At 42.1% G+C, this 24,434-nt stretch overlaps 1 protein-coding gene across 5 annotated transcripts; it reads right to left on the minus strand.

Annotated features, from left to right (window-relative positions):
• Nucleotides 1-1,404: 1,404 nt before the first annotated feature.
• Nucleotides 1,405-19,688, minus strand: sec16a (SEC16 homolog A, endoplasmic reticulum export factor). 5 transcript variants are annotated; one of them, XM_039614888.1, is made up of 31 exons: nt 19,598-19,688; nt 14,530-17,955; nt 14,286-14,437; nt 13,982-14,064; nt 13,768-13,882; nt 13,413-13,611; nt 13,013-13,193; nt 12,756-12,898; nt 11,973-12,034; nt 10,610-10,748; nt 10,257-10,499; nt 10,083-10,180; nt 9,913-9,994; nt 9,446-9,563; nt 9,243-9,354; nt 9,035-9,140; nt 8,723-8,863; nt 8,493-8,606; nt 8,113-8,302; nt 7,538-7,998; nt 7,300-7,344; nt 6,250-6,414; nt 6,084-6,161; nt 5,905-5,961; nt 5,677-5,797; nt 5,405-5,542; nt 5,200-5,282; nt 4,912-4,983; nt 4,539-4,577; nt 3,004-3,072; nt 1,405-2,884 (listed from the first exon to the last, which is right to left on the minus strand). In XM_039614888.1, the coding sequence occupies exons 2-31, from the start codon at nt 17,881-17,883 to the stop codon at nt 2,816-2,818; spliced, it is 7,029 nt and encodes a 2,342-aa protein (XP_039470822.1). In that variant the 5' UTR covers nt 17,884-17,955; nt 19,598-19,688; the 3' UTR covers nt 1,405-2,815. The 5 variants fall into 5 exon arrangements, 4 of the variants coding, with proteins under 4 accessions (XP_039470822.1, XP_031610286.1, XP_039470821.1 ...); XM_031754426.2 differs by having other exon boundaries at nt 4,518-4,577; XM_039614887.1 differs by having other exon boundaries at nt 4,518-4,577; nt 19,558-19,688.
• Nucleotides 19,689-24,434: the final 4,746 nt, after the last annotated feature.

Consider the following 24,434-nt stretch of genomic DNA (forward strand, 5'->3'; position numbering starts at 1 on the left):
GAGGCATTGCGTCACAGGTTTTCTTGTAGTCAATCCATATGGCGCACAGGCTGGTGAGCCTGGTCTTGCAGTCTTGGGCGACTGCTCTATCTACAAGTAGTTGATGTTTCATCCCTCTGGTGTTTCTGCCTTTTCCTGTCTGTGTCCCACTCAGGTATTTAGCCATGTGCCTGTTCATCTTTGCCGCTATGATGCCTGACACGAGCTTCCATGTTGTGCTTAGGCAAGTTAATTGGCTGGTAGTTGGATGGGACCGGTCCCTTCCGGGGATCCTTGGAGATCAGAACTGTCCTGCCTTCGGTTAGCCATTCTGGGTGTGTCTCATCCACTAGCAGCTGGTTCATTTGTGCTGCCAGATGTTCATGGAGTGCAGTCAGCTTCTTTAGCCAGTAGGCACGAATCATGTCAGGGGCTGGTGCTGTCCAACTCTTCATATTGGAGACCCTTTTTTGAATGTCTGCCACTGTAATGCTTACTGGATCCTGTTCAGGGAGGTTGCTGTGGTCTGCTCTTAGATCCCCTAGCCACTAAGCATTGTTGTTCTCCCCTTTGCTCTTCTAGTATTGGTCTGTCTCCAGCCTTGGTGGGGCTGTTCTTCTGCCACTGAGAGTACACCTTGAATGGTTCAGTGGAGTACAGCTCGTCATTCTCCTGCCTTCCATCTCTTCGGTATACCTCTTCAAGCAGCTGGCCAAGGCTGTGAGGCTTGTGAGGTTTCCAAGGCCTCAGGTATAGACAGTTTGCTCTACTTCTATCCCTTTTTGTCATCAGCTCCGATAGTTGGCCATCTTCCCTCCTATCTCTCTCATACATACACAAACACACACACACACACACACATATATATATATATACACACACTACATCTATCACCCCATTTTTTTCACTTTCTTAGTGTGATTAAATCTATCCTACAGAAGCCCGTTTCCGCCACAAAAAAAAGTATCCATAACTCGAAATTTCGCGTCATCTTTCTTGAAATTTCAACTTATTAAAAGTAATTTGAAATTTTGAGTTAGCTCTGCCAATCAGTAATCTACGTGAATGATGTCATTTTCTTGTTACCCTGAAGGATATGGCGCAGAGGAATGCGCACTCAAAACCGGATCGCAACAAATTGGCGCTTTCGAGAGTACGTTTGCTGATTGTAACGCCATTGAAACGGGCTTCCATAAGTGTTTTCCAACAGCACAAACAATACTGCAGAATCAGTGTGTACCAGTTAAAAAAAACAAAACACATTTACTGCTGCTTAGAGTACCATATTCTTCTCTTTGTTCGCAAGTGCATTGCTAGTTATATGCCTCAAAATGTGGTAGTATTTTTGCTTTCATTCCCAGCTGACAGTTATACTTTCCTGAGACTCTAAACTTTTATGTAATGAATGAAACCAGAGGACATCTCTTTCAAAGTGCTACAGAGGGCCAAAAATACCTTTATTATGATTTTTTTTTTTTCATTTCTACCTTTTGTATTTATAGTTTTCTGTCGAGAACTTTACATGAGGGAGTCTAAAACACTGGAGACCACAACTGCTTCTCTGAAACAAAAGTGAGAAAGGGGTTAAAAATCAAACTGTCTAAAAAAAAAAAAAAAAAAATTGGGATGACAAATGATTGAATTTAAAAAAAAAACAAAAAAAAAAACACAGCAATTAAATGACAAGAAGTACTTGGAGTACAATTATCTTTCATTTTACAATGTAGATAAAGATTTATTTGCAGAAGCGGCCAATACAGGTGATCAGAATATGAATCTGTCATCTCAATCAATCATAAATGCATTTTGTCAAAGCGTATCAGAAAAATTAGTTGCTCTACACACACACAAACGCACACTCACACTTTTATTTCTACATCTCATAAATACAATCAATCTGATATACAAATATTTGGATAGATTCATTTTTAGCGACATTTAAAATGCAGTTTGAATCCCGGTTCTTGCTGTTCTGTAGACCACCTCTCGATTAGATCATAATTCAGTTTCTCGCAAGAGAAACTCGAGCTCGCTTGGACGAAAAGACCCTGCGGACACTTCGTTAAAATTGAAGAACTGATGGGCAGGAGGACATTGAAAAAGGTATTTGAAACGCGCAGCATCCTAACACTGCAGACTTTCATTCTTCTCTACATCATCCATCATGCTTCCATTACTGAAGGGCGACTGAGGAAAAGCAAAGGGCATAGCAGACGAAGCAGTACTGACACAATTCATTCTCACATAAAACGTTGTCTCCAGTTGACAGAACACCAAAGAGCTGCACATAAAAGTCCAAAATCTGAATTAAAAACAGAAAGAAAAAGTGCCGCTCTTCTACCTGTCACACATACAAGCAATCACAGGCATCTGGACTTGAGACAGAATCGAGACAAGGGATGATCATTCTGTTAACAGTGTTACGTTTGTGCGGTAGCCGGGTAGCTTTAGAGGATCGACGCATTTACTGTACATTAAATCAAACCTACATGAATGTACAATTTCTGTATGAATGCATCCACAGATCAGCCTCCATTATTCAACTGTCAGTTTTCTATTTGGATGCGAGAAAAAGCCCTTCATGGAAACACGCCTGTGTCAGAAACACATTTAAGTCAGTAATAGTTACTGAACTGGGGAGGGGGGGGGGGGGGGAAGAAGAAAAAAAAAAAAGGGGTTGAGTTCTGACATGACAGATACTGTGATTATGCTCTTCTTAGGTACAGGCAGAAAGAAGGGTCCTTAAGACATAAAGCAGTTTGTCCATGTGCTTCTTTTACTTTCAGCTAGAATCCTCTGCTTTCCAACAAGTCGGCATCTTTCAGTGGGATGTTCTTTACTTCATCACTGGGTACTGACGCGGACCGCCCAAACGACCTGAGCGTACTCCTGATGGTGCACTTGTCTGAGGAAAAACAGCAGCAAGGAAAGGTGATTGTAGGGTGAAAAGTAGCAACCCTCCCCCCCAAAAAACTGTAAAGGTTTCTCACAACTACAAAACTTTTGAAACTTTGGAGTTCATACCTGTGCAAACTGTGAGGGGTTATAAAACGTGACGCCCCCAGCGGGTGCAGTCCCCTGGGCTCGATCGCTCTGTCCAAAGACAAGTTCAGTTACTTAAGTGTGTGTGCAGTGTCACACTAACATCACTTTAGAGCAGAGATGGAAAGCAAGACACACCTCACAAATAGATTTGATCAAAGTATTAAATAGAAGCCAAGGAAATGAGAGAAAGCAGTAAGGACACGAGGACACAGCGAGGCAGCATTACAGACCACTGTTACACAGCCATGCAAGCTTTAGGGTGGGTTAATGAAGCTGTGGGCACCCATGACAAAAAAGGAAAGGATCTGTCCTGCAACAGTCTCTTGCATACTTCACTTTTGATCTTTAAGTCAATGAGATAGCGATGTTACTGCTAACAGTGATGAAGTTCAGCAGATGCTGCCCAGTCCTGAGCCTGGTTCTACTGGAGGTTTCTTGCTGTTAAAAGGTAGTTTTTCCTTCCCACACTCGCCAAATGCTTGCTCATAGGGGGGCATCTGATTTTTGGAATTTTCTCTCCATTATTGTAGGGCTTTAAGGCAACTGTTGGGATTCAGTGCTATACAAATACAACTTAACTGACCTGAATACCTGTTTACCAAGTTCATCATCTTAGGTTAGCTTGATAATTGAAGCCAAGCACTAAGGGAAGCTTAAGGTTTGTTTTTGTTTCTTTTTTCAAACTAAAACAAGCTACTTTATTTTATTTTGTTATATGTGACCATATTTTCCAAAATATACATCATGCTGTTTTGAAGAAGAATTGAAACTATTGCGTAAAACTGTAAAGTCAATATGAAAAACTCTGTGCTCATAAATCACATGGGAAGTAGGATTTTTTTTTCCCCTCATCGACTTCTTTATAATCAGATTTTTTTCTTGCAACCAGAGACTAACCCCCTGCTGGCCACTGGAAAGAATGCAGATTTAGGACACTTTCATATAGACTTCCCTTTTTAGATCAGATGACGTAATTTTGCACGCACTAAATCTTAAACCAAATAACTGAACAAATTAAATGATGCCTGAAGACATCAGACAACATTATAACATGAATCTGTATTTATGTGTAATTATATGGCACTCCAATTGATGTCAAGGCAATTCATTCCAAATCTCAATACTTTTAACTTGCTAACAGCACTAGGTTAGACAGAGAGGACAATCTTTTGAGAACTAGAGGTATGGGACTGGGACTGCTGCAGTCAATCCATTCAATAAAAACAATATATAACCAAAGTTAATAGAATTCTCATCTTTTCTACTTCACAGAAGTGTGAACACTTTTTTTGGCGACAACTATACAACTATACTCGATTATATTGTCCATTTGTGATATGTTGAGTTAGTAATGGTGAAGACAACAGGCAGGTTTTAATGGGCAAAGAAGCTTTGGGTGGGTGCAGTGAAGCGTGCTGCTAGTGATGTGGAGTGAGCTAGAAGGGTGGCAGGCAGGGGTGAGACTGGATAACTTAAAGCCCAGCTAGAGGTACCTGGTTTAAATGCTGACTCACTTCGCGTGATAAAGAACTCATTGAACTAGAACGTGACAGCTACAGACAGCAGGAGGAAAATTAAAAAACAAACAAACCCATTTTAATAACCTGGCATGCACTGGATTAGTTTTCAGAATGAAAATGAATAAATCAGCATAAAACCATGGTTCATAGAAAAACAGACATGGAAAGAATTATATTAGACCAGCACATGGAACAAAGTATTATTTATCAAGGCATTTAGCATGAATATGAGGAAAGATTTTAATTCTACATGCATATAATATCATGTTCTTTCGCTCCTACATTACAAAGAGCAAAGTGCACACATTGGCCACTGGCAGTCGAGCATCATGTTTCAGTTGCATTATGACAGGAGGCTTAGGCTTACCTCTCCAGAATGGGAGCCATCAGGCACTGGAGGACCTTCTGGAGCAGGTGGTAACAACATTGGGGTGAACATCTAGACAGATTTTTAAAAAGTGCAACAGAAGAAGTCTGGATGAGTAGAGCTGTTGTTTTGTACTTAATGATGACTGCCTTATATTCTTTCTCAGTATGCCGCATATGTTTTGTCTTTTTAATGCATTTTTTCACTTATCTTTTAAAAAATGAACAACAGGAGTAAAGTTCATGATTATAAAGAATATTGAGGATTACTAGTAAAGAGTAGAGATACCTGTGGACCAGCACTGGTGTTTGGTGAGTTCTGCTCCTGATTGCCTCCTTCACTGCCTTCCAGAGGTTGTTGATCATCGGGAGCTAATCCAGGGATACAAATAAACATGGAATTACTTCAATCTTTAAAGGCAGAAAATCCTCTACAGCCACCAAATGCTGCTGGTGAAGACAAGTTATTATGCCATCTCGCACATGACACACACCTGAGCTAGGCACAAACAGGTTTGTAGGAATAGGCATTGGTGCCAAAGGAGCAAAGATGTCCGCTGGAGCAGGAGCTGGACCGCCAGGTTTAGCAGCTCTGCTGGGGTTCAAAACGTCCACGTATCTACTCTTCGTGCCTGAGAGGGAACAAACACATCTGAGTTAGAAGCGCCGTATAAGAGAAGACATGCTTCTACTTTTAGATGCATTATGCAAGGTGAAGCATTAGGTTTGTGTAGTCAAAAGCCACTCTGAGTAATCCTCATCTCACCTGCCTTCCTGGAAAACATGTTGACAGGAGGACCACTACTCGGCGGTGCAGCAGGCCCCCCAGGACCAGGAACTTGAGGCATCTTGGGGAAGACAGAGGGTGGTGGCGGAGGTGGCTTGCTCTAAGAGTTTAGAAGAAAAACTATTAGAAGTGTTCGATTTGTAAGACTTTCAGGCTTTCTGCACACTACAGGTCCAGCCTGGAGAACACATTTTCATTTTTACAGACCTCCTCCTCAGGCTCGTTCAAGTCGATCCATCTCTGCTTCTTTTCATCCCACACAATCTGACAAAGATCACAGTACTCTCATATTGGCCGCATGTACAAACAAGTGTATGAAATTTGTAGAACAGGTAACGTAAACAAGAAAAAAAAAAAAAGGTGAAAGTGTAACAGCTATAACTTACAGACTTATTTTTATCATCCGGCAAGTGAGCTTCATTCTTTCCTTTCCCAATGATCCAACCCAGCCAGCCAACCCCTTTCTGTGTGTGAAAAGATAATAAGCATTCTACTTAGCACAGTGACCACAATGCATACTGAAAATGTGAGAGCCAGTATGTGAAACTGAACCTTTTTTGGAGAGTCCTTCTTGACTTTCTTGGCCTCTTCTTTAATGGGCTGCTCGGGGATTGAGGGTGGAGGTGGAGAGGCTTGCACCACAGTTGAGTTGCTCCGCTCTCTTCCACCAGAGTGAGTAGAAGACTCCGAGGTGGTACGGGAGCGGCGTCCTGATGACTGGATGACAGAAAATACAGATATAAATGAAATGCATAGACCTCCAGATACTGCCTCTTTTAATCATCATATAATTTTTTTTTTTAAGTTATTACACAGAGATTGTGTTTTATAAATACTGACTTGATTCCTGATATCTTTTTATCTGTTTTATGCAAACACATACAAGTAAAACATCAAAACATTGATTAATTTCTAATTTCCCAACAAGAAAATCTAAATGTGTTTTTAATGTGTGCCTCTCTCTTATGTCGTATACTTTCCTCCTGTTTGCTATTTATTTGTTCTGTCTTAATATTTCTATTGTATTCCTGCACAGTTGGTGTGAAGCACCCACAATTTAGTTATACCTGTACAATGACAATAAAGGGCTATTCTACACCATTCTAAAAATCTATTGTTAAATAGATGGGGTATGTCAGAATAAAACTACTTGTAGGCTTAGATTTAAGTTTGTCCAGGATGTCTTGGCGAAAACATTTACTCCACTGCAGATAATGAGCCAAATCAGATTTTTTTTTTTGTTAAATGAGAATATTAGAAGTAACAAAGCAAACCTAGCAGCAAAAGCCGCATTCTGGGAAATCCAGACAGCAGGTTTTAACTTTGGTATAATCACTTGATCTTCATCTTAGTTTTTAAAAACTGTCATCAGGCCTACTTTTCAAGCAAACTGTAGTGATTTAGGGACATTTAAAAAAATCTAAAGCCAACCTAAAAATAATGTCTTGTATACAATTAGCAGCGTTGCCTTGTTTCTGAGCGGATATGCAAAGACAGCCAGTCTTTTATTGCTCATTTTCAGTTCTGATAATGACTAATATACACTAGAACTGGACAAATTAAATAGAATTACATATGATAGCAGTTAAAATACAAACATACCAAATGCAATGACGATTGTGAAGTAGTCCGAGGTCTCCCGTGACCCTGCAGAACCATAAAGATAACACACTAAGACTTTATAGAATGTTTTTGACTTTTTTTTTTTTTTTTTTTTTTTTTTTTTTTTAAACAAAATGCATATAAAACAATTATAACTTTACCAAAAACAATGTATAAGGCTCTTTACAAAAAAAGAAAAAAAAAGAAAGAAAAGATATTCACATTAGCAGATACTGACCATCTTAGCCATCTGATCATAGAAGTCCTTCTGAGGAGTCAGTGAGGTCCTACGTGGTGAGGATGGCATTGATTGGATGTTCGGCATCTCTACTGGTGACCGCGGTGGCTGTTCTACAGGTGGCATGTGCCCAGGAGAAGGGGGCATGTGCGGAGGCATGTGCTGAGCCATCTGGGCTGGTGGATGTATAGGTGAATGGGGCATCTGAGGGTGCATGTGTGGTGACATTTGGGTCACTTGATGAGGGGGACATTGCTGCTGATGGGCTCCTGGATACATATCTGACTGCTCAGGTTGAGGTTGGAAAGTGGGAGGGGCAAAGCCAGGATCCTGTGGGGGATAGTTTGGGAAGGCAATCTGGGCTTGTGGTCCGCTAGGGGGGACTGGATAGTACTGGGGCACATCACTGGAAGGTGAGAACTGAGGAGGAGCCATTCCATCTTGGAGAATGGAAGTGGGAGCTAAAAGAGAATACAACAGATGAGATTTGACATGTTTTAAATGTGCCTGAGATTTCAGATAAATAAAAAATGCTCCAAAGGCCCCCTAAAAAAAAAAAAAAAACCCAAACAAACCTGGAGGCATCAATTGGACTCCCTGTGGTGGAGACCCAGGCAGTAATGAGCTCATGAGTGGGTTATCAGGGGCTGGGTTATCTAGCGACATGCCGTTTGGTGGGCTCAGATGGTCCAAGTCAGAGCTGGGGCTGCTGCACTCAAACTGTGTCGGAGTTGTTCTATCTGCATTGTACGTAATCAGACCCGTCTAAGAAACACAAAGCATCAATCATTTGTTTTATTGATACAAACTGTTAAAATTGTTCACATAATCATTATACACAGCCTAATTTATTTATTTATTTTTTTATTCAGAAGTAAAGTTTACACAACCTCCCTATATGACAACTGCTTATGTCTCAACAGAACTAAAGTACAATGTTTTTCCTTCTCCTCACTTTGATCTGTCCATCCAGCTGTCTCAGGCGAATCAGCCATTCCGGCTCAATGAACAACTCCTGCTCTGGCTTCTCTTTCAGTTGTGGATCGAAGAACCGCAGCTTTTCAGACATCTGTTGGCAAACAGTGTTACAGTAACCTTTGTCTGAATGCAATGCTGCAAAGTATTTAAGTGACTGTATTTAGGCAAAAAACACAGCTAAAGAGGAGGAGGAGAATGAGTGGATACCTGTATGATCTGACTGATGAAAACAGGGGAGTAGTAAGAAGGCTGCATGAGGACGGTCTTCGAGATAACTTCACAGTAATGGAAGGCCTGAGCGCTCAAGCCTGCCTCAGCCAAGCGGCATGCATAGATCAATTTAAACACCTAATGAGAGACAAGAAGAACAGAAGAGAGTTATACTTCTTAGTAATATAACATGATAAACTTCACTGTAAATATTGCAGTCATGTATAAAGTTCTTGGTTTATACATATTATTTATTGGTTTGTCAACTGGTTTAAAAAAAAAAAAAAAAAAAAAAAAAAAAAAACTCACTTGAAAATTGGGCAGTGAACAAGGTTGGGAGCCTAGAGACTGAGCATACTCATAGGCTTCAGTCCTTTGGATTGCTTCATTAGTCGCAAATTGAGAAAAGGGCAAACTGAAAAAACAAAGATGAGGTTACACATGATGTTTTCTATAAAATGTGAGGACTTTTAAATATAACATCTTGGAGCTATGTGGGTGTGGTTATTGCATTAACCTGTGGTTGGAGCCAATCAGGACCATCTTGGTGCTCTTCTTTGTGAAAACGCCAAGACCAACTTGAGCCATCAAATAGCAGAAGTGTGCTGCATCAACCAGGCCCTTCGAAGCTGGCATGAGACAATATGAGTGCAGACAGAGTTTAAGGGTGCATGTTTGTTGCCAGCGCTCTTGATTACTGAATTCTTGACAAAACCCTACCAAGTGTGTCACCCATGGTGGTAATTGTGCGAGTATCCAAATCCAGGGTGTGTGTGAGGTTTGACAGCACCATGGCCAAATGAGGACGCCAGTCTCCCCACTTCTCCTCCCCACAGCACTGTGTGGGAACAAGACATATGTTAGCCAGGGCAAAATAAACACGCCTTTTTTTTTTTAAAAACAAGTGTCTAAAGCTACAGTACATACTGGAAGCGATTTATTGCAACCAGAGAAAGTGAATGATATTTGGCACCTTCGAGTGACTACAGGTGAAGTGGGTAGGACCTGCAATAAGCTTTCAGGCAAGTGACTGAAGAGACTACCAATGAGAGTGAAGAATACCATTGATTGATATATGGCCTGCTAGTAAATACATTAGAGGGTCATCTAGGCAACCAGAGCTGGTTCACAAATGACTGTGAAACACTTCCAGTGTGTTTGGCTTAAGGAGGGTAAACAACACTTACGGTGGCTGACGCAGGCATCCTCCCCGACATCAGCTGGTATACTGTCTGAAGAGGGTCGTTTATGGGCAAACTGTTAGCAAACCTACACAACAAAGACACACAAAATAATATAATAACAATCATAGAACAAATAGGACCAAAGTTAATTATTCCCACATCTGATTCTTTACCTCGTCATGACTCGGGCATGAGTCCTGTTGTCCATCTTACTGGCCAATAGCAGGGCATGGCCCCAGAGACCTCCCTTCATGGCTGCTTCTAGTGCATCCTAATTCAACAAAGTTCAGGTATTTAAAATCTTGCAAGTTAATACCTCATACTGCATTTCTTATGTACAATTTTACCTTCTTTCGGCCAAACAGCAGCAGCTCCCTGAAGCGTTCTGTTTCTTTGCCGAAATTTTCTGGGACAGTCATGAAAGTGTCTGACAGTAGAGACAGCGGTCCGGCTCCAGGCTCTTCCTCAGCTCTCGCCAGTGGCTCGTTATTAAAATCAATCAAGTTGGCTTCATTAGGACTCTTGCCGGGAAGCCAGACAGAGCGATGCTCCTTCAGCAAGAGGTCAGCAATATCTGTGCCCACAACAGTCTGAGGAAACCGAGTACAAATTAAAACGTTGTCTCAAGCAAATGTGAAAAGCCACAGTCTTGCCTTCATTTCAATGTATGGTAAGTTTAGTGGTGCCTGCACAGTCTTACCCCATTCTGTCTACATAGCAGCATGATGAAGTCCCAGAGAAGGCGGGCAGAGTCTCTGTCTAAGAGGTTGTTATCACGGGAACACTCCAATGCTTTGTTCTGGGAGAATTTAATCACGTCCACCTTGTGAGTCTCTTCCCTGATGGACAAGATGGAATATTAAAACAGAAAAGCAGTCAATGATGCATTCAATATAAATAGGGAGTTTTAGGCTCTGGCTAGGAATTAGATATATTTAAATGCTGTTACGGCCCTGGCCATAAGTTGAATCCTGGTGGCTGTTTTTTTTTTTTTTTCCTGTCTGTGTCTTTAAGAGGCTCTCCAGGTTCTTCCTAATTGGAAAGCTGGCTGCTGCTGATTGGCTTCCTGATCATGTGGCTGCTTTGAAAATCCCTCACCAGCAGTTCTCCCGGGGCAGCAACTGACACCAGCAGCAGACCCGACCTTGGCCTCCAAAACCCTCTGTGATTTTTGTGCTTTCCTGATTATTGAGCTTTGTAAATAGATTATGGATCACATGTAAATAGGTGCACCGTTTTCTCCCGTTTATTCAGTTAGGGGTAGCACCTCTCATTTGTTTGGTTTTTGTTTCACCTAGGTTTTAGGCAGCACCTCCCTTTTTGAATGTTTGCTATTTTGCCGTTTGTTCACCCCAGAGTTAAGCTTTCAGTTTAGACAATAAAACGACCTTTCAAAACTTTAAGTTTTGGTCCTTCTATATCTGTGGCTGAGTGGGACAGTGTAGGACCTCTTTCACTAGCATGTGCTGGATCACAGAAGGACTGTTTTCTGTAGTACCAAGCGGTTCATTTTTTGTTGATGCCATCTCCTCACTTTTGCTTTCAAAAATCGTGTCCCTCACCAATTACCACTGCTGGGGTCTTCAAAAGATTTTCATCTGTTTTAATCTGATTTTCCTTCTCAGTTTCTTCCATTTTCACTTGTGGTTCATCCACTTTTCTGAGCCTAGACTGGTGTACTCTGACATAGATTCCTCCATGCCTGACAAATATTACTACACCATCTTGGCCAATGACCACATCTGGACCTTTCCACTCATGACAGTCTGTCCTTTTATAATAGACTTCGTCCCTCATTTCATATTTGTAATCAATGGTTTGCAGCTGTTTGCGAAGGGCTCTTCGTATCTCTCAGAGCATTCAGCTTTCAATGTTAGTCCAATAATCAGACAATTGACATTAGAACTCCAACTTTAACGGTCGCCTTCCTTTGTACAACCACCGAAAAGCCAACCCTCCAAACTTCTACTCCCCTCTTTTCCACCTGCGTGTAGCCCCCCCCCCCCGACACTTGTGCAGTAGGTTACATACATCTTAACACAAAGAAGGTAGAATTCCCTTACTTGACAAGAGGTCCAGGGAAAGCTCGCAGTTCTGCCTGATCAGTGGTATCCTGCAGCATGGTCTAAAAATACAGGCACAGGATATAATAATTCTTCAAATGTCCTTCAGATTATGGTCATATATATTCCCAAAAATCCACAGAAGCATTCAGTGTAAGTTTACGGGCAAATGCTAACAGTTACTTCAGGGCTTCTATCAGAAGATAATGGATATCATCAATACTGTTCCATCTGCTAGTCATTGTTTATGAATGAAGATAAATTCAAATTAACAAGAAGTTAAATCACTGTTAGACAACAGCTGATGGTTTTGAGACTGCATTTTAGCTAATGCAATCTCTCTTTTGCTCTTCGCACAGGATGTTTGCCTGCATACTGCTCAAAGGTTATTGGTCAGTATTACTGGGATTATGAGCAGACATCTCGTCTCTTTCCTACTTTATGGGAAAAGCTGTGTGAATCAACCCATACAATCTAGTGGTCTTTAAGTGTCAGTGATTTCAGATCATTTAGTGTTGTACATTTAACATTTTGTGTCTGCTAAAGTAAATCCGCCATAATCTTAATGAGATAAATAATGGAAAATAGAAAAAAAGGAAGAATTTTTTCCTTAAAAGACAAACAGCTCATTAGTTTTAGTGCTGCTTATTTTGCTAGGTTTATTGAAACCGGAGTAATACAGTCTCAGGAACATCTTCCAAAAGACCCAAAATAAACAAACAAAAAAAGCCAACCAAAAAACAAAACAATATATCAATGAAATATGGTCTGTTAAAGCCATACCTCCAGGTTGTGGATATCAACTAGAGCAGGCTGTCCTGCTGAGGGCAGATTTGGCAGAACCTGAACAAGATGTCCACCAGGTCCAAAACGAGCACAGCGGTGTGGTATGGTGAACTTTTCTGGGGTTGCAGGACGAGGAGGAGCTAGAGGGGAAAAAACAAAGAGAATCAGACCACTCAACTCAGCTAAGGACCCAGCTGGCAATTTGGGATTGGCTTATAAATGAAAACTGCTTCAAAGAGTGATGCAGCACTTACGCTGCTCAGGGGCGATCCAGGTGCTTTCGGTGGTATATCCAGAGGGATAGTACTGGCTATAGTTGTGAGATGCATCAGTCTGATCTGGGTACTGCCCATAGGAGTAATCCACAGCCAGAGTGGATGATGTGTTGTCATATGCTGCTGACACCAAGTCAGGCTGGCTCCTGTACACTTGACTCTGCAACAGAGAGAGAATTATTATTTATAATGCAAACGAAACATTATTAAAAAAAAAAAAAAAAATACATGGAAAAAGAATTTGTAAATTAAGTTTTGCTTTAACAATATTTCTACAGTGAATACTCAGAAATTTTGGCCAGGTCTCCATTTGTGGTTCAGCCAGATAACTGCATACACAGAATACTTGTGAGGCATATGAGGAAAAAAAAAAAATTGCCTGTTGCGATCGTGAGCTGAAGCTACTCCGTCTGCTGTGGTGACTGTGGGAGCTGTGTACGCTGTGGACTGACTGTTCACTGTGGACACTGCGCCGGTCAAAGTCATCACCATAAGCATCTCCCTGACGACGGTAGTCCTCATCAAAGCTGGCATCGTAACCAGGATAGTACTGCCACTGGTCCTCATAGCCAGTTTTCCTGTGAGTGAAATGTTGTAAACTGAATTTAGATTTTCTTTTTCCCATGAGACACGCATGAACAATAACACTTCTTACAGTGCCTTTTATTACTCACTGTAAATGTACATTAATATTATAACAACTCCATGATGTGCAAACAGTATTCTCTGCATACCTGGTAGGATACATAGATTGATTGCTGTAGCTGTCTCCCCTTCTGCTGTCATCGTAACCCCAGTAGGACTGGTCATAGTATCCTCTATATCTGGGGTCATAGTGTCCATAGTATCCTTTACACAGAAAATATGAAACGGAGACAGGGAGAGATATGAATTAAGAAAAAAACAAAACAAATAAATATTCAAAACTTTCAACACTATGAGCCATACCTCCAAAGTACTTGGCATAATTTGCATAATAATCACTATAGGCACTTTGGTTTGCTCTGTGGTAATCCTCGTGATAGCCTTGCCTTAAGGGGAGAGAAAAAAAAAAATCAAAGATAAGGTAATGGTGAATGAAGTAGTACAATGTATTAACACAGATTTTTTACATCCAACAAAACCAACATCACGGCAGGCGATTCTTTAACTTGCAAAACCCTCTTAAGATACTTAAAAACTCAATTTATAAATCAGAAACACATGAAAAGACAGTACACACCATGCAAGTCATCTTGTGAGTTTCACTAACCTGGATGATGGCCTGTCAGAGTACTGGCTGGCTCTAGAGTTAGGACGCTCTGGTTGAGGCTCTCTGTACTGGTAGTTTGGATCACGATAACTTTGGGTCTGCCCCTCATATCTGCCATACCAAGGATCTACTCTGTTCCTGTATGGCCCAGCCTAAGAGATAAGAGCACCAATATAAGACTTTATAGAAATTGGGAAATAAGTATTCACATGCTAGGTTAAATAAAAGGACACCTTATACTTACTTGATAATATGGCTGTGCTCTAGGATCCCCAGATGGAGGTGGGTACTGGCCAGAAGGATATGGTGCTCTGCTATCTGGGTAGTCTCCATAATTATTATAATAGCCACTATACATCTGACCCGGTGCTGGTGGAGGCCCATAGCCTTGATGGCTTCCTGCAGAGGACGGTGGGCGAGGTGGCTCCGCAGGAGTCGTCTGTGGAGCCCCTGGAGGACCTTGGGGCCCGGGAGGGTATGTACTAGCAGGAGGAGGAGCATTTCCTGCAGATGGCCCCTGTATTGGAGCAGGATACTGGGAACTGGGGGGTTGTGCTCCACTCGCTGTAACAGGAGGAGCATCTTTTTGTCCGTGCTGTGCAGCCTGAGAATCTAATGCCTTAGGAGGTTCTGCTGCAGGCTGCTGGGTGTTTGGAGCTGTTTGAGAGGGTGCTGGTGGTACCTGTGTGGTAGATGAAGAAGTTGGAGTCTGGACAGAGGCATTCCCTTCCACTTTTAGAGCATCTTTGGTGACCTGTAGGTAAAATCCATTACTAGATTGTGGAGACTCGTGAAGAGAGGAAGGGTGCCCAGAAGCCTGGCTCTGGGCTTGTGATTGGTGCATAGAAAAATCAAGCAGTTCATAATTTGATGGCTGATTATGATTAGAGGAAGGATCATTCACAAGAGAAGCTTGCAGATTAACTTGGAGAGCAGAGTTTCTCTCTCCAGCCACTGATTGGCCCCTTGAAAGAGGAGGGCGGACAGGCTGGGGATGCGGCGACGCTGTGATTTCTGATGTCGTAGCTGCTGTGTTGTCTCGAGTCAGATTGAGCGGACTCTGATTAGAAGCCGAAACATTGAAACTCAGGATTCCAGGAGAAAAAAGTGGATTTTGATTACATGTTAATGAAGCTGGTTGGGAGGTAGTGGGACCCTGCCCCTGTGCAATCAATCTCACAGGTGGGGTAGTTTCCCTAAGGCTACTTTGAGTGGCTGCTTGAGGAACGGTACTAGGGGGAATCACACTGTAATTGGACACTGGCGGGGCAATGAAAACAGGTTGGTGAAGCGAGCCAGACACAAGGAGAGATGCATAGCCCAGGTTGCCTTGAGAGTCACTTGGCTCTGCCTCACTCACCTTTGGCGGGTTCTCTAGATTCTCTGAGTGCTGATGCGAAGGTGGCTGGGTTCTTTGGGAGGGCTGCAGGTCCAGTGGACCATCCTCTGGAGGTTGGATAACATCAGCACTTGGCTCTCGTAATGGGGCAAGAACTATTGGGGCAGCAGGGGCGAGGAGGATGTTTGCGCCCAAGGTCGTAGGATCATTCTGAGCCCACAGAGTAGTGGCAGGACTCTCACAGGGCTGATTAACTCCATGAGCACGGGATGAAGGTCGAGAGTGAGAATAGACCACTGGGTGTGTCAAAGGAGGTACGCCACCTCCAGCACCTGCAGGCAGAGGGTGCCCTGAGCCATAAACATTTTCCATATTGTCTGGTGGCTGCTCCATATTACCTGGTGCACAATCTGCACCCCCTTCTGCTACCATTTTAGCCCTGTCAATCTCAGCGGGACGCACCCCGACCCCATGTGAGCGCACAGGTTCGAAAGAGCTGTTAGCACTGGCCTGAAAAATACCGGTTGGTTTGGGAGGGCTAGGCGTGGGGGGCCACATTTGCTCCAGGGAACTCTGCTGTACACCCACATCTCCAGCTGGAGAAGTGTCAATCTGTTCAAAGTAGCCTCCAGCTGCAGCAGCAGCAGCAGCAACAGGCTGATTAGGATCATCAGAGAGTCGTGAGCTTTCCTGTTGAATAAAGGTGCCCACCACTCCCTGGTGTCGACGAGTACCTGTTCCACTCCCATGGCTCATGTTGCTGTAGTTGGACGACACACTGGCAGATCTCATTGGTCTGGGAATTGAATCTGGAGTCTCCAGGTTGGGTCCAGTTTCAAACTGCTCAGCACTGTGGGGTGCAGTAGAAGCAGGACTACTATGGATTTCACTGGGTAATACTTCTTGGTTTGGAACACACTCCAAATTCTCTACATGGTCAAACTGTGAATCAGATGGCTTCTGAGCATTTCCCTGTGATGGTTGATTGCCATCGATCATGTAAGGTACTTGTGAGTGATCTTGAAGAAAAGCTCCTTGGTAATCCGAAGAAACATCTGCATGACTACTGTGTGACTGCTGGTTGCTGTGAAGTTGAAAAGTTCCAGCAATACCATTTACTGCCTTACTTCTCTCTCCAGACAACATTTCCTCATTTTCCACATCATTGTCTTTGAAGAACATTGAAAGTGTACCAGATTCCTGGGAATGTGGAAGTGGGGCTGGGACAGTACTAGAACTAGAACTAAGCCCAGCCCCAGGCCCAGGCCCAGTACTGGTTGCAGGCTGAGATCCAGCGGCGTCAAGAAGGGGCTGAGGATGACCCATACCAGTACCCATTTGATGGTAGCCCGAGTCCTGTGGGGGCTGGTTAAACCACGGATCTGGTGCAGCAGAGCTCTGACTGAAGTAACTCTGTGTTTGGAAATGGGAATTATGCTGTTGGGGACCATTTGGGTCTGGCCACTGAGAAGTAGGAGGTTTTAATGGATTTTGAGAAGGAAGTGAAGCCTGATTCTGAAGATGTGCAGGTTGGGTCGGAGGGGTAGGGGTGTTGTGAAGGGGTGATGGGCTGTGGGAGGGGTACATCTGGGTTTGTAGAGGCATATTAAATGGCTGTGGTACAGGGTCACTAGTAGGCTGGAAATAGTTCTGAACTGATGGGGGGCGACTTCCGTGATCAGGGGCCCACTGGGAAGAGGAGGTGGTGACCGGTGGCAGTGGCTGGAAGGGCACTGGCAGAGGACCAGACTGTCCTTGAAATTCAGGGTTCAAAGGTGTCTGACTAGGTTCTGAGGCTGTAGCCATAGGTGCTGACTCTGTGGATGCGGATGGTATCTGTTCTCTTGAATTAAAATATCCCTGTTCATTATGTGAGGATATGTATCCAGTTGGACCGAGGGGTGGGGTACTGTGAGGGTTAAACAGGGTCACTCCAGAAGCAGCAGCTGTGGCACCCTCCACACCCTCCAGTGTCTGTGGTTGCGGAGGCAGCCCTGAGCCAGGTTGATGGTACATGGCATTAGACGGTGTTTGCACTGGTGCAGGGTTGCTGTTAGATACTGTTGGGAGGCCACCTGCAGCCATAGGGGGAGGAGCTCTACTAAAAGCAAAAGGGTCTGTCATGGGTTGAGCAACAGGAGGCATTGTGGCAGGAGCTGCAGCAGCATGCTTGTAAGGCCTGGTCCTGCGGAACATATTGGGCCCAGAAGGAGGAGGGCCAGATGCTCCTGGTGGTCCAGTCCGGGGAGGGGGCTGCATGTCCGCGGAGTTAACAGGTCCGAGGACCAGGTCACTCTAAGAGATCTCACTGAAGACTGAAGTCAGGCGTAGCTGAATAGAGACAAGAAAGAGGAAGTGATTAACAAAAAAACCCTGCCTCTTTGGGATACTTTACCACACCTTTGTTTGCGTTTTAGCCTGTGGTCCTATTCAAACCAAACGTACAACGTGGCAAGTTCTACATCAGCCCTCAAGATGCTGTGGTGGGTAAATACATACAGTGCTCAATTCAATACAACACACCTGATTTACTGTAATGCATACTTGGTATACTAGTATATTATCTACTGTTAATTAAATGGTCTGTAGAGCATTTGATAGTCATCTTACTGGTAATATATTATGAACCAAAGCACTGATGTAAGTCTATACACTTGTATAGTGTATATCACCCAGGTGAGGAAAATATAATATATGAAATTTATGAAAATTTCCTTAAAAAAAATAAACAAAAACAGGAAACTTAAGTTAACATCACAGATCTCATGGATGCTGCAAAGTTGAGTAGCTAAATTGTTTCTTTAAAAAAAAAAAAAAAAAAGCACCTGCTTTTGCGTCAAATGCAGCTTTTAGCAGAAAGTCAAACTGAACTGCTCTACTGACAAGAGACCACAGTGCCATTTCATCTACAGTTGTTTCTTGAGTTCAGGTAAGGATGAAATCAGCCAAACAGGGGTGGAAGCTATGATTAAAATTATTTACACTTAGCATTAACTGGTCACATGAGTCGTGCCACTACCCTTGTACAACATGTGTACAGCTTTCTCAGTTGAAATGCAAAAGTTAATAGTCGACAGTCATTTAAATCACGTCACTACAAATGTAATACGTAGCATTAAGATCAAGGCCATGTATATTATTTGTCAAACAGAGATACTGAGCGTGTCTCAGTAGGAAGTTGAGTCAGGCTAACACGGCCTGTCAATAAGTATTTCAAATGCTAGATTTGGAGAGAAAGAAGACACGGAACTAATGTAACGTAGGGAAGTACATTTGGCCAGACGGGCACTACCGGGGAGATCCCGGATCTTCCCGGCGCTCTGGGATATAAATTTAACCAAGAGCCGTTGCACCCTCTTAAGCTTCGTATCGTTAGCACCGCAGATCTGCCAACTTAGAAAAGTCACAAAGTTAGCGTTGTTAGACACACGCTCCCTACTTCTTATCACTATTTGCCAGTTGTTCCAATATAGATGGCTGCTAAATCTCTTTGGTCTGGCACGACATTAAGATAGTGTTACACATTAAGCGACAGTCGGGAAAAGGTCCGGTGATTGGTACAACAGCTAACGGGAACCGTTCGGTGCTCCGTATGTCCCAAACGCCGGAGCCAGCAAATCACTAACACCTAAAGTCTGCCCGAATTTGTCCTTACACCAGCAGTTCTGTGAGTCACGAAAGGCGTAAAATTTCGGCACAAACTCAACATTGACATGGTTACACAGCGATAAGTTACAGGTCACTGGCCACTCGTCGAGCATAATTTAACAGGTTCACAGCCTGGTCAGCTAGCATTAGCACTGCTGCTTACTTAGCATTCCTGGCTAACTAGCCTGCGCTAATCACAAGGTAACAGTTCCGTGCCTGCCACATATACCCGATTAAAACACCTAGAGTAAAACATTGTTAGTTGTGTTGCAGATACACTCTTACCCGCTGTCGGAAATGTGTACAGAAATGAATAAATTCTTACAAGTATGCTGGACAGTGAGTGTGACACACCGCCACCATCTTCAATGAACACATCCTACTAGGCTACGTGTACAAGCAGCGTCACGGGCCAAACAACCACTGCGTCGCAAGAGGGCGGGGTTTATTAAATACCCTTTCCGTATCATCCGATTCTATTTAAGTGCAAAATTAATTGAAATATGGTATTTTGACGACAATGCCATACTGAAAACACCACACAGTCGTGTTTGACTTGAACATGGAAACTGCAACACAATTTTAATGTGTTTAATGTGTTTAAAGGGGAATAAATAGGGACTCCAGATTCTAATAATGACATATCCTATGATATATCAAGTTCATGCTAAGCTATGTGTGCAATAAAAGAGTATAACAGGCTGCTCGTGTTGCGTGAGGCATTATAATAGACTATCATAATAGACTATTTGTACCACTCAGTGTGCAATTAAAGCATGCAAAACGGGTATTTGTCCACTGGGGAGCACTATCGTATCATCAACCTGAAATCCACTTGCTCCTTATTGGCAAAGTAGGTAGGAATGAGCCACCAAAATAAAATGATCTTCACTTGTTCTTGAATATTGTGGCATAGAGTGACAGTTTGTTTAAATACCTGGTTCCACTTTTTACAGACGTTAACTAAAGCTGAAGTATAGTGGGATTTGGTCTCGTTAAATCAAGTCAAGCAAGTCAGAGCAAGTCAAAGTCAACCTTATTGTCAGTTCTGCAACATATACAGAACATAGAAGAATTAAAAAAAAGTCCCCCAGCCACAGTGCGAAACTATAGTGAATCAAAAATAAGAGAAAATAGCGTAATATAAGAATATGACGTACAGGTATAAATATACATACATATTGTATCAAACTACAGCTCTGAATTGCATGAGATATATACAAGTAGTGCCATATATGTCTTAAAGTATATGAATTGTACAAGCATTCTTAAAGTTATATAGATTATTGCAGATTTTTGTATGAAAATATGAAGTATAATTGAATTACTAAAAAGTCTGTGTAGATTATTGCAGTTGAGACAACATCAGTATGGGACTGAATGTTTAGATAGCAGCAATATTCTCTTCTGCAACCAACAGCAGTAGTAAATATAAAGACTGGATTCAAGACACTTGTGTGCTGTCTTACTGTTGTCTTATTGGGAATGTTGTTGATCTTGAATGTGAACTTCCACAGACATAGTATGTAAAGTTCAGTTTCCACATCAGAAGCAAATGCAGGGGATTGCAAGAAAAAAAAACATCTCTTGCCACTGCACACACTATACAGATAAAAATAATTGGCCACACCTCTTGATCGTTGTTTTTTCTGGGCTTTGTCTTGAGCCTCTTAGTTCCAGTGAAGGGGAAATCTTATTAATGCTTCAGCTTACCACAACATTTTGGACAATTCTGTGCTTCTAACTTTTTGGAAACAGTTTGAATAAGGCTGTTTCCTGTTCCAGCATGGTTGTTAACTGGTGCACAAAGCAAAGTCCAAAAATACATGGTTGGGTGAGTTTGGTGTGGAAGAACTTGATTGGCTCTCAAAAGAGCCCCGACCTCAACCCTACTGAACACCTTTGGGATGAACTAGAGCAGAGACTGCAAGCGTGCAACATTAGTGTCTGATTTCACAAGCGCTTGTCTTGATGAAAGACCAAAACTTTCCACAGACAATTCGAAAGTGCAGAACATATAGAAACTCTTTCCAGAGAAACAGAAGTTGCTATAGCTGCAAAGTGGGGCCTGATGCCATAAAAAAGGTCCTGCTGTTAAAATGTGCAGATGGCCCAGATACTTTTGTCTGTATTGTGCGTTTAATAAATAGGTAAAAACAAGAGGCCACCGAAGACGAGAGGATCTGAAAAAAAGTTAAAAGCAAAATGATGAAAAAAAAATATCTTATTTTTCCAGATTTAGGCACACTGTTGTTGCGTTTCTGAAGATAATCTGAAAGCACAGAACAGAAAGAAAATAATAAAATACGACAGAAGAAAAACAGTCTTGTGATAAAGTGGCGACCTGTCCGGGGTGTAACTCACCTCTGACCTTATGACAAGGATTAGGCTTGAGGCCTCATATGACCTAAACTGGATACGCTGTTAAGAAAATGAAATGGTGGGTGGATGGATAGAGTCCTGTCGCTGTAATAGGAATGCATTATAACCTTCCATGACAGTACAATTACTCCTTCACCAGCAAGCTTTATGTCATAACCCCCCCCCCCCCCCCCGCCCCCTCCCTTTTTTTTTAAAGCAAATGGAGTCCACCTTGTAAAATTGTGGTTGGAAAAGACAAACAACAGAAACCAAACACTCTCCTTGGCAGAGTTTAAACACCCAGCATGTGAGTATACGTCTGTGTCTTGTTCACACACCCCCTTTTCCTCAACTTTCGCTCAGACTTGTCAACCGAAACCTGCCCTCCCACTAGACTGTGTCAGGAGACTTCGAGGCCATGGGGCAGGTTTGAACAGACCCTCTCCTTTACACCTAAAATCCCCCTGGCTTGTCCTTTCCATGCAGGAAAAGTGTCTTGAGTAATGTGGAGCTCCTCTTAAGCCCTGGCTTCTAATAATGTAACAACTACTTGACATGTGAAAGAAAGTAATTTTAAAAACAAAATTTTTTTTACATTTATTATTATTATTATTATAGTAAATATTGTAATGAAATCTAAAGGAGTATTTCTCATGATTACATTTCCAAGCAACTGCTGCCTGCAAATTAGAAGCTGAAGCCAGTTTCAAGCTTTTTCTAAGATAAGATAAGATAACCTTTATTAGTCCCACACGTGGGAAATTTGTTTCTAATGCTTTTTTATATTTTAACACAGCGTTATCATGTTATATCTCCAGTGGAATGTTCAGATTAGAGCCAGCATTAAGCAAATTTAATATTTATTTATATTCCATCCTAGGTCAACCCCCCCCTTACCAAACCTACAAAATCAAACATATGAAGCTACCAGCACTGGTGACCCCTTTGTAATTAAGACGCCAGAAGTATCTTTATTTATGTTCTTTTATAACAATTTTAAAGACTGACTCCATATATATATGTGAGAAATTTCACTAAAAATATTCAGTACAGAAATAAGCTCACAACCCACTTTCTTGGGTACACCTGTGGAACTGCTCATTAATGCAAATATTTAATGAGCCATTTACACTAAAGAAACTCAGTGCATTTATGTAAGCATGTATTTAAGTGCAAAAGTGCTGTAGTTCATTCTGAGCATTAAGCATGAGCATTACGTGACTCCAAACATGACATGGTTGTTGATGCCAGATGGCTGGTTTGAGCATTTTAGAAGATGCCTGATGTTCCGGGATTTTCCTGCACAGCTATTTTTAGGTTTACAGAGAAAGGACTAAAAAAGAAAAAAAATTAAATGAGCAGCAGTTCTATGGGCAAAGATATCTTGTTGATGCCAGAGGTCAAAGGAGAATGGCCAGACTGCTTTGAAATCTGATCTGAAGACAAAAATAACTTAAATAACCACTTGTTAAAATCGAAGTAAGCAGAATACCATCTCTGAATATGCAACATGTTGAACCTTGAAGCAGAAAACCACTCCAGGTGACACTCCTGTCAGCTAACAGCAGCAAACTGGACCATGCAAGCTACTATTTGCATGGTCTCACCTTTATGAAAAGCTCAAACCATCTTAAAATAGTTCCTCTAACATGACAGTGAGCTCACTGTACTCACTGTAACTTGATCTCAAACCAATAAAGCACCTTTGGGATGTGGTGTAACGAAATATTTGCATCATGGATGTGCAGCCACCAAATCTGTGCTATGCTATCGTGTTAATACAGAACAAAATCTATGAAAATGGGTTAGAGAACCATGAAGTATTAAAGCAGTTCTGAAGGCAAAAGGAGGCCCAAACTGTGTATAACAAGGTGTATCTAATAAATTGACCAGTATGTGTGTTTAGTAAATATTTTATTAGGCATAATAACATAGTTTAAAATTCACAATTTAACAATTTTATGAATGTATTTATCAACAACCAAAACTGTCTTTATAACTTCCCTTATGCATTGTCTTTTAACCTTTTAGGTTTGACAATACAGTATCTTCCCACACACGCGCGTGCGCGCACACGCACACACACACACACACACACACACACACACACACACACACACACACACACACACACACACACACACACACACACACACACACACACACACACAGTAAATTATATCTGCACCCCCTCCACACATGAAACCACAAACACATCACTTCCCATTTTATGGTTCATCTTCTCTAGACTTCGTTTGCAACACTCCACCTCAAAGAATGAAGTACTCTAAGCATTGTGGAAATTGTTCAATAAAACGAAATCTTAAAATTTACATATTTATAGAACCTATCTTGTAAACATGGCCCAAACTTAAATTATCTGAGAGCTTGATATTGAAGTTGAGAGTTTGACATTTAAATGACAAGCGGTGGCTGCACCTGAAGTCCATTACTCACTCTGCAAATCTCAACACTTCATTGTACTCAGCTAATCAGCACTATCTGCCGGGCTCGCTTCCTGTGGGTACACACCAGTTGTGACACTGGCAGCGTTTGTCCTCAGAGACCCTGCCTACCCTGTCATTAAGGTCATGTTTGCAGTAAAGCTGGGAGAGCGGATAATGTTTGGTTAACCACTGTCTCAACTCCAGATAAGCCCCTCAATATCATCCTGAGACCCCGCGGTTTGTTAATGGCACAGGGTCTCCAGATAATAGCGAAGGAATGAGTTTAACCTTGCTGAGGCACGTATGTTTGTGTTCATCTCTCATCTGTGGCAGGTGTGTGATGACTGAGATAGG

The sequence above is a fragment of the Oreochromis aureus genome, linkage group 7, assembly GCF_013358895.1.
Source record: "Oreochromis aureus strain Israel breed Guangdong linkage group 7, ZZ_aureus, whole genome shotgun sequence".
NCBI classification, from domain to species: domain Eukaryota; kingdom Metazoa; phylum Chordata; class Actinopteri; order Cichliformes; family Cichlidae; genus Oreochromis; species Oreochromis aureus.

Excerpts from the sequence above, each read along its gene's own strand:
- sec16a (XM_031754426.2), bottom strand. The coding sequence starts at position 17,883 with ATGCAGCCCCCTCCCCGGACTGGACCACCAGGAGCATCTGGCCCTCCT. Across the intron at positions 13,612-13,767 it reads CAATCTATGTATCCTACCAG|GAAAACTGGCTATGAGGACC; the intron begins GTATGCAGAGAA and ends TTTCACTCACAG. Across the intron at positions 10,181-10,256 it reads TGCTGTTTGGCCGAAAGAAG|GATGCACTAGAAGCAGCCAT; the intron begins GTAAAATTGTAC and ends TTGTTGAATTAG.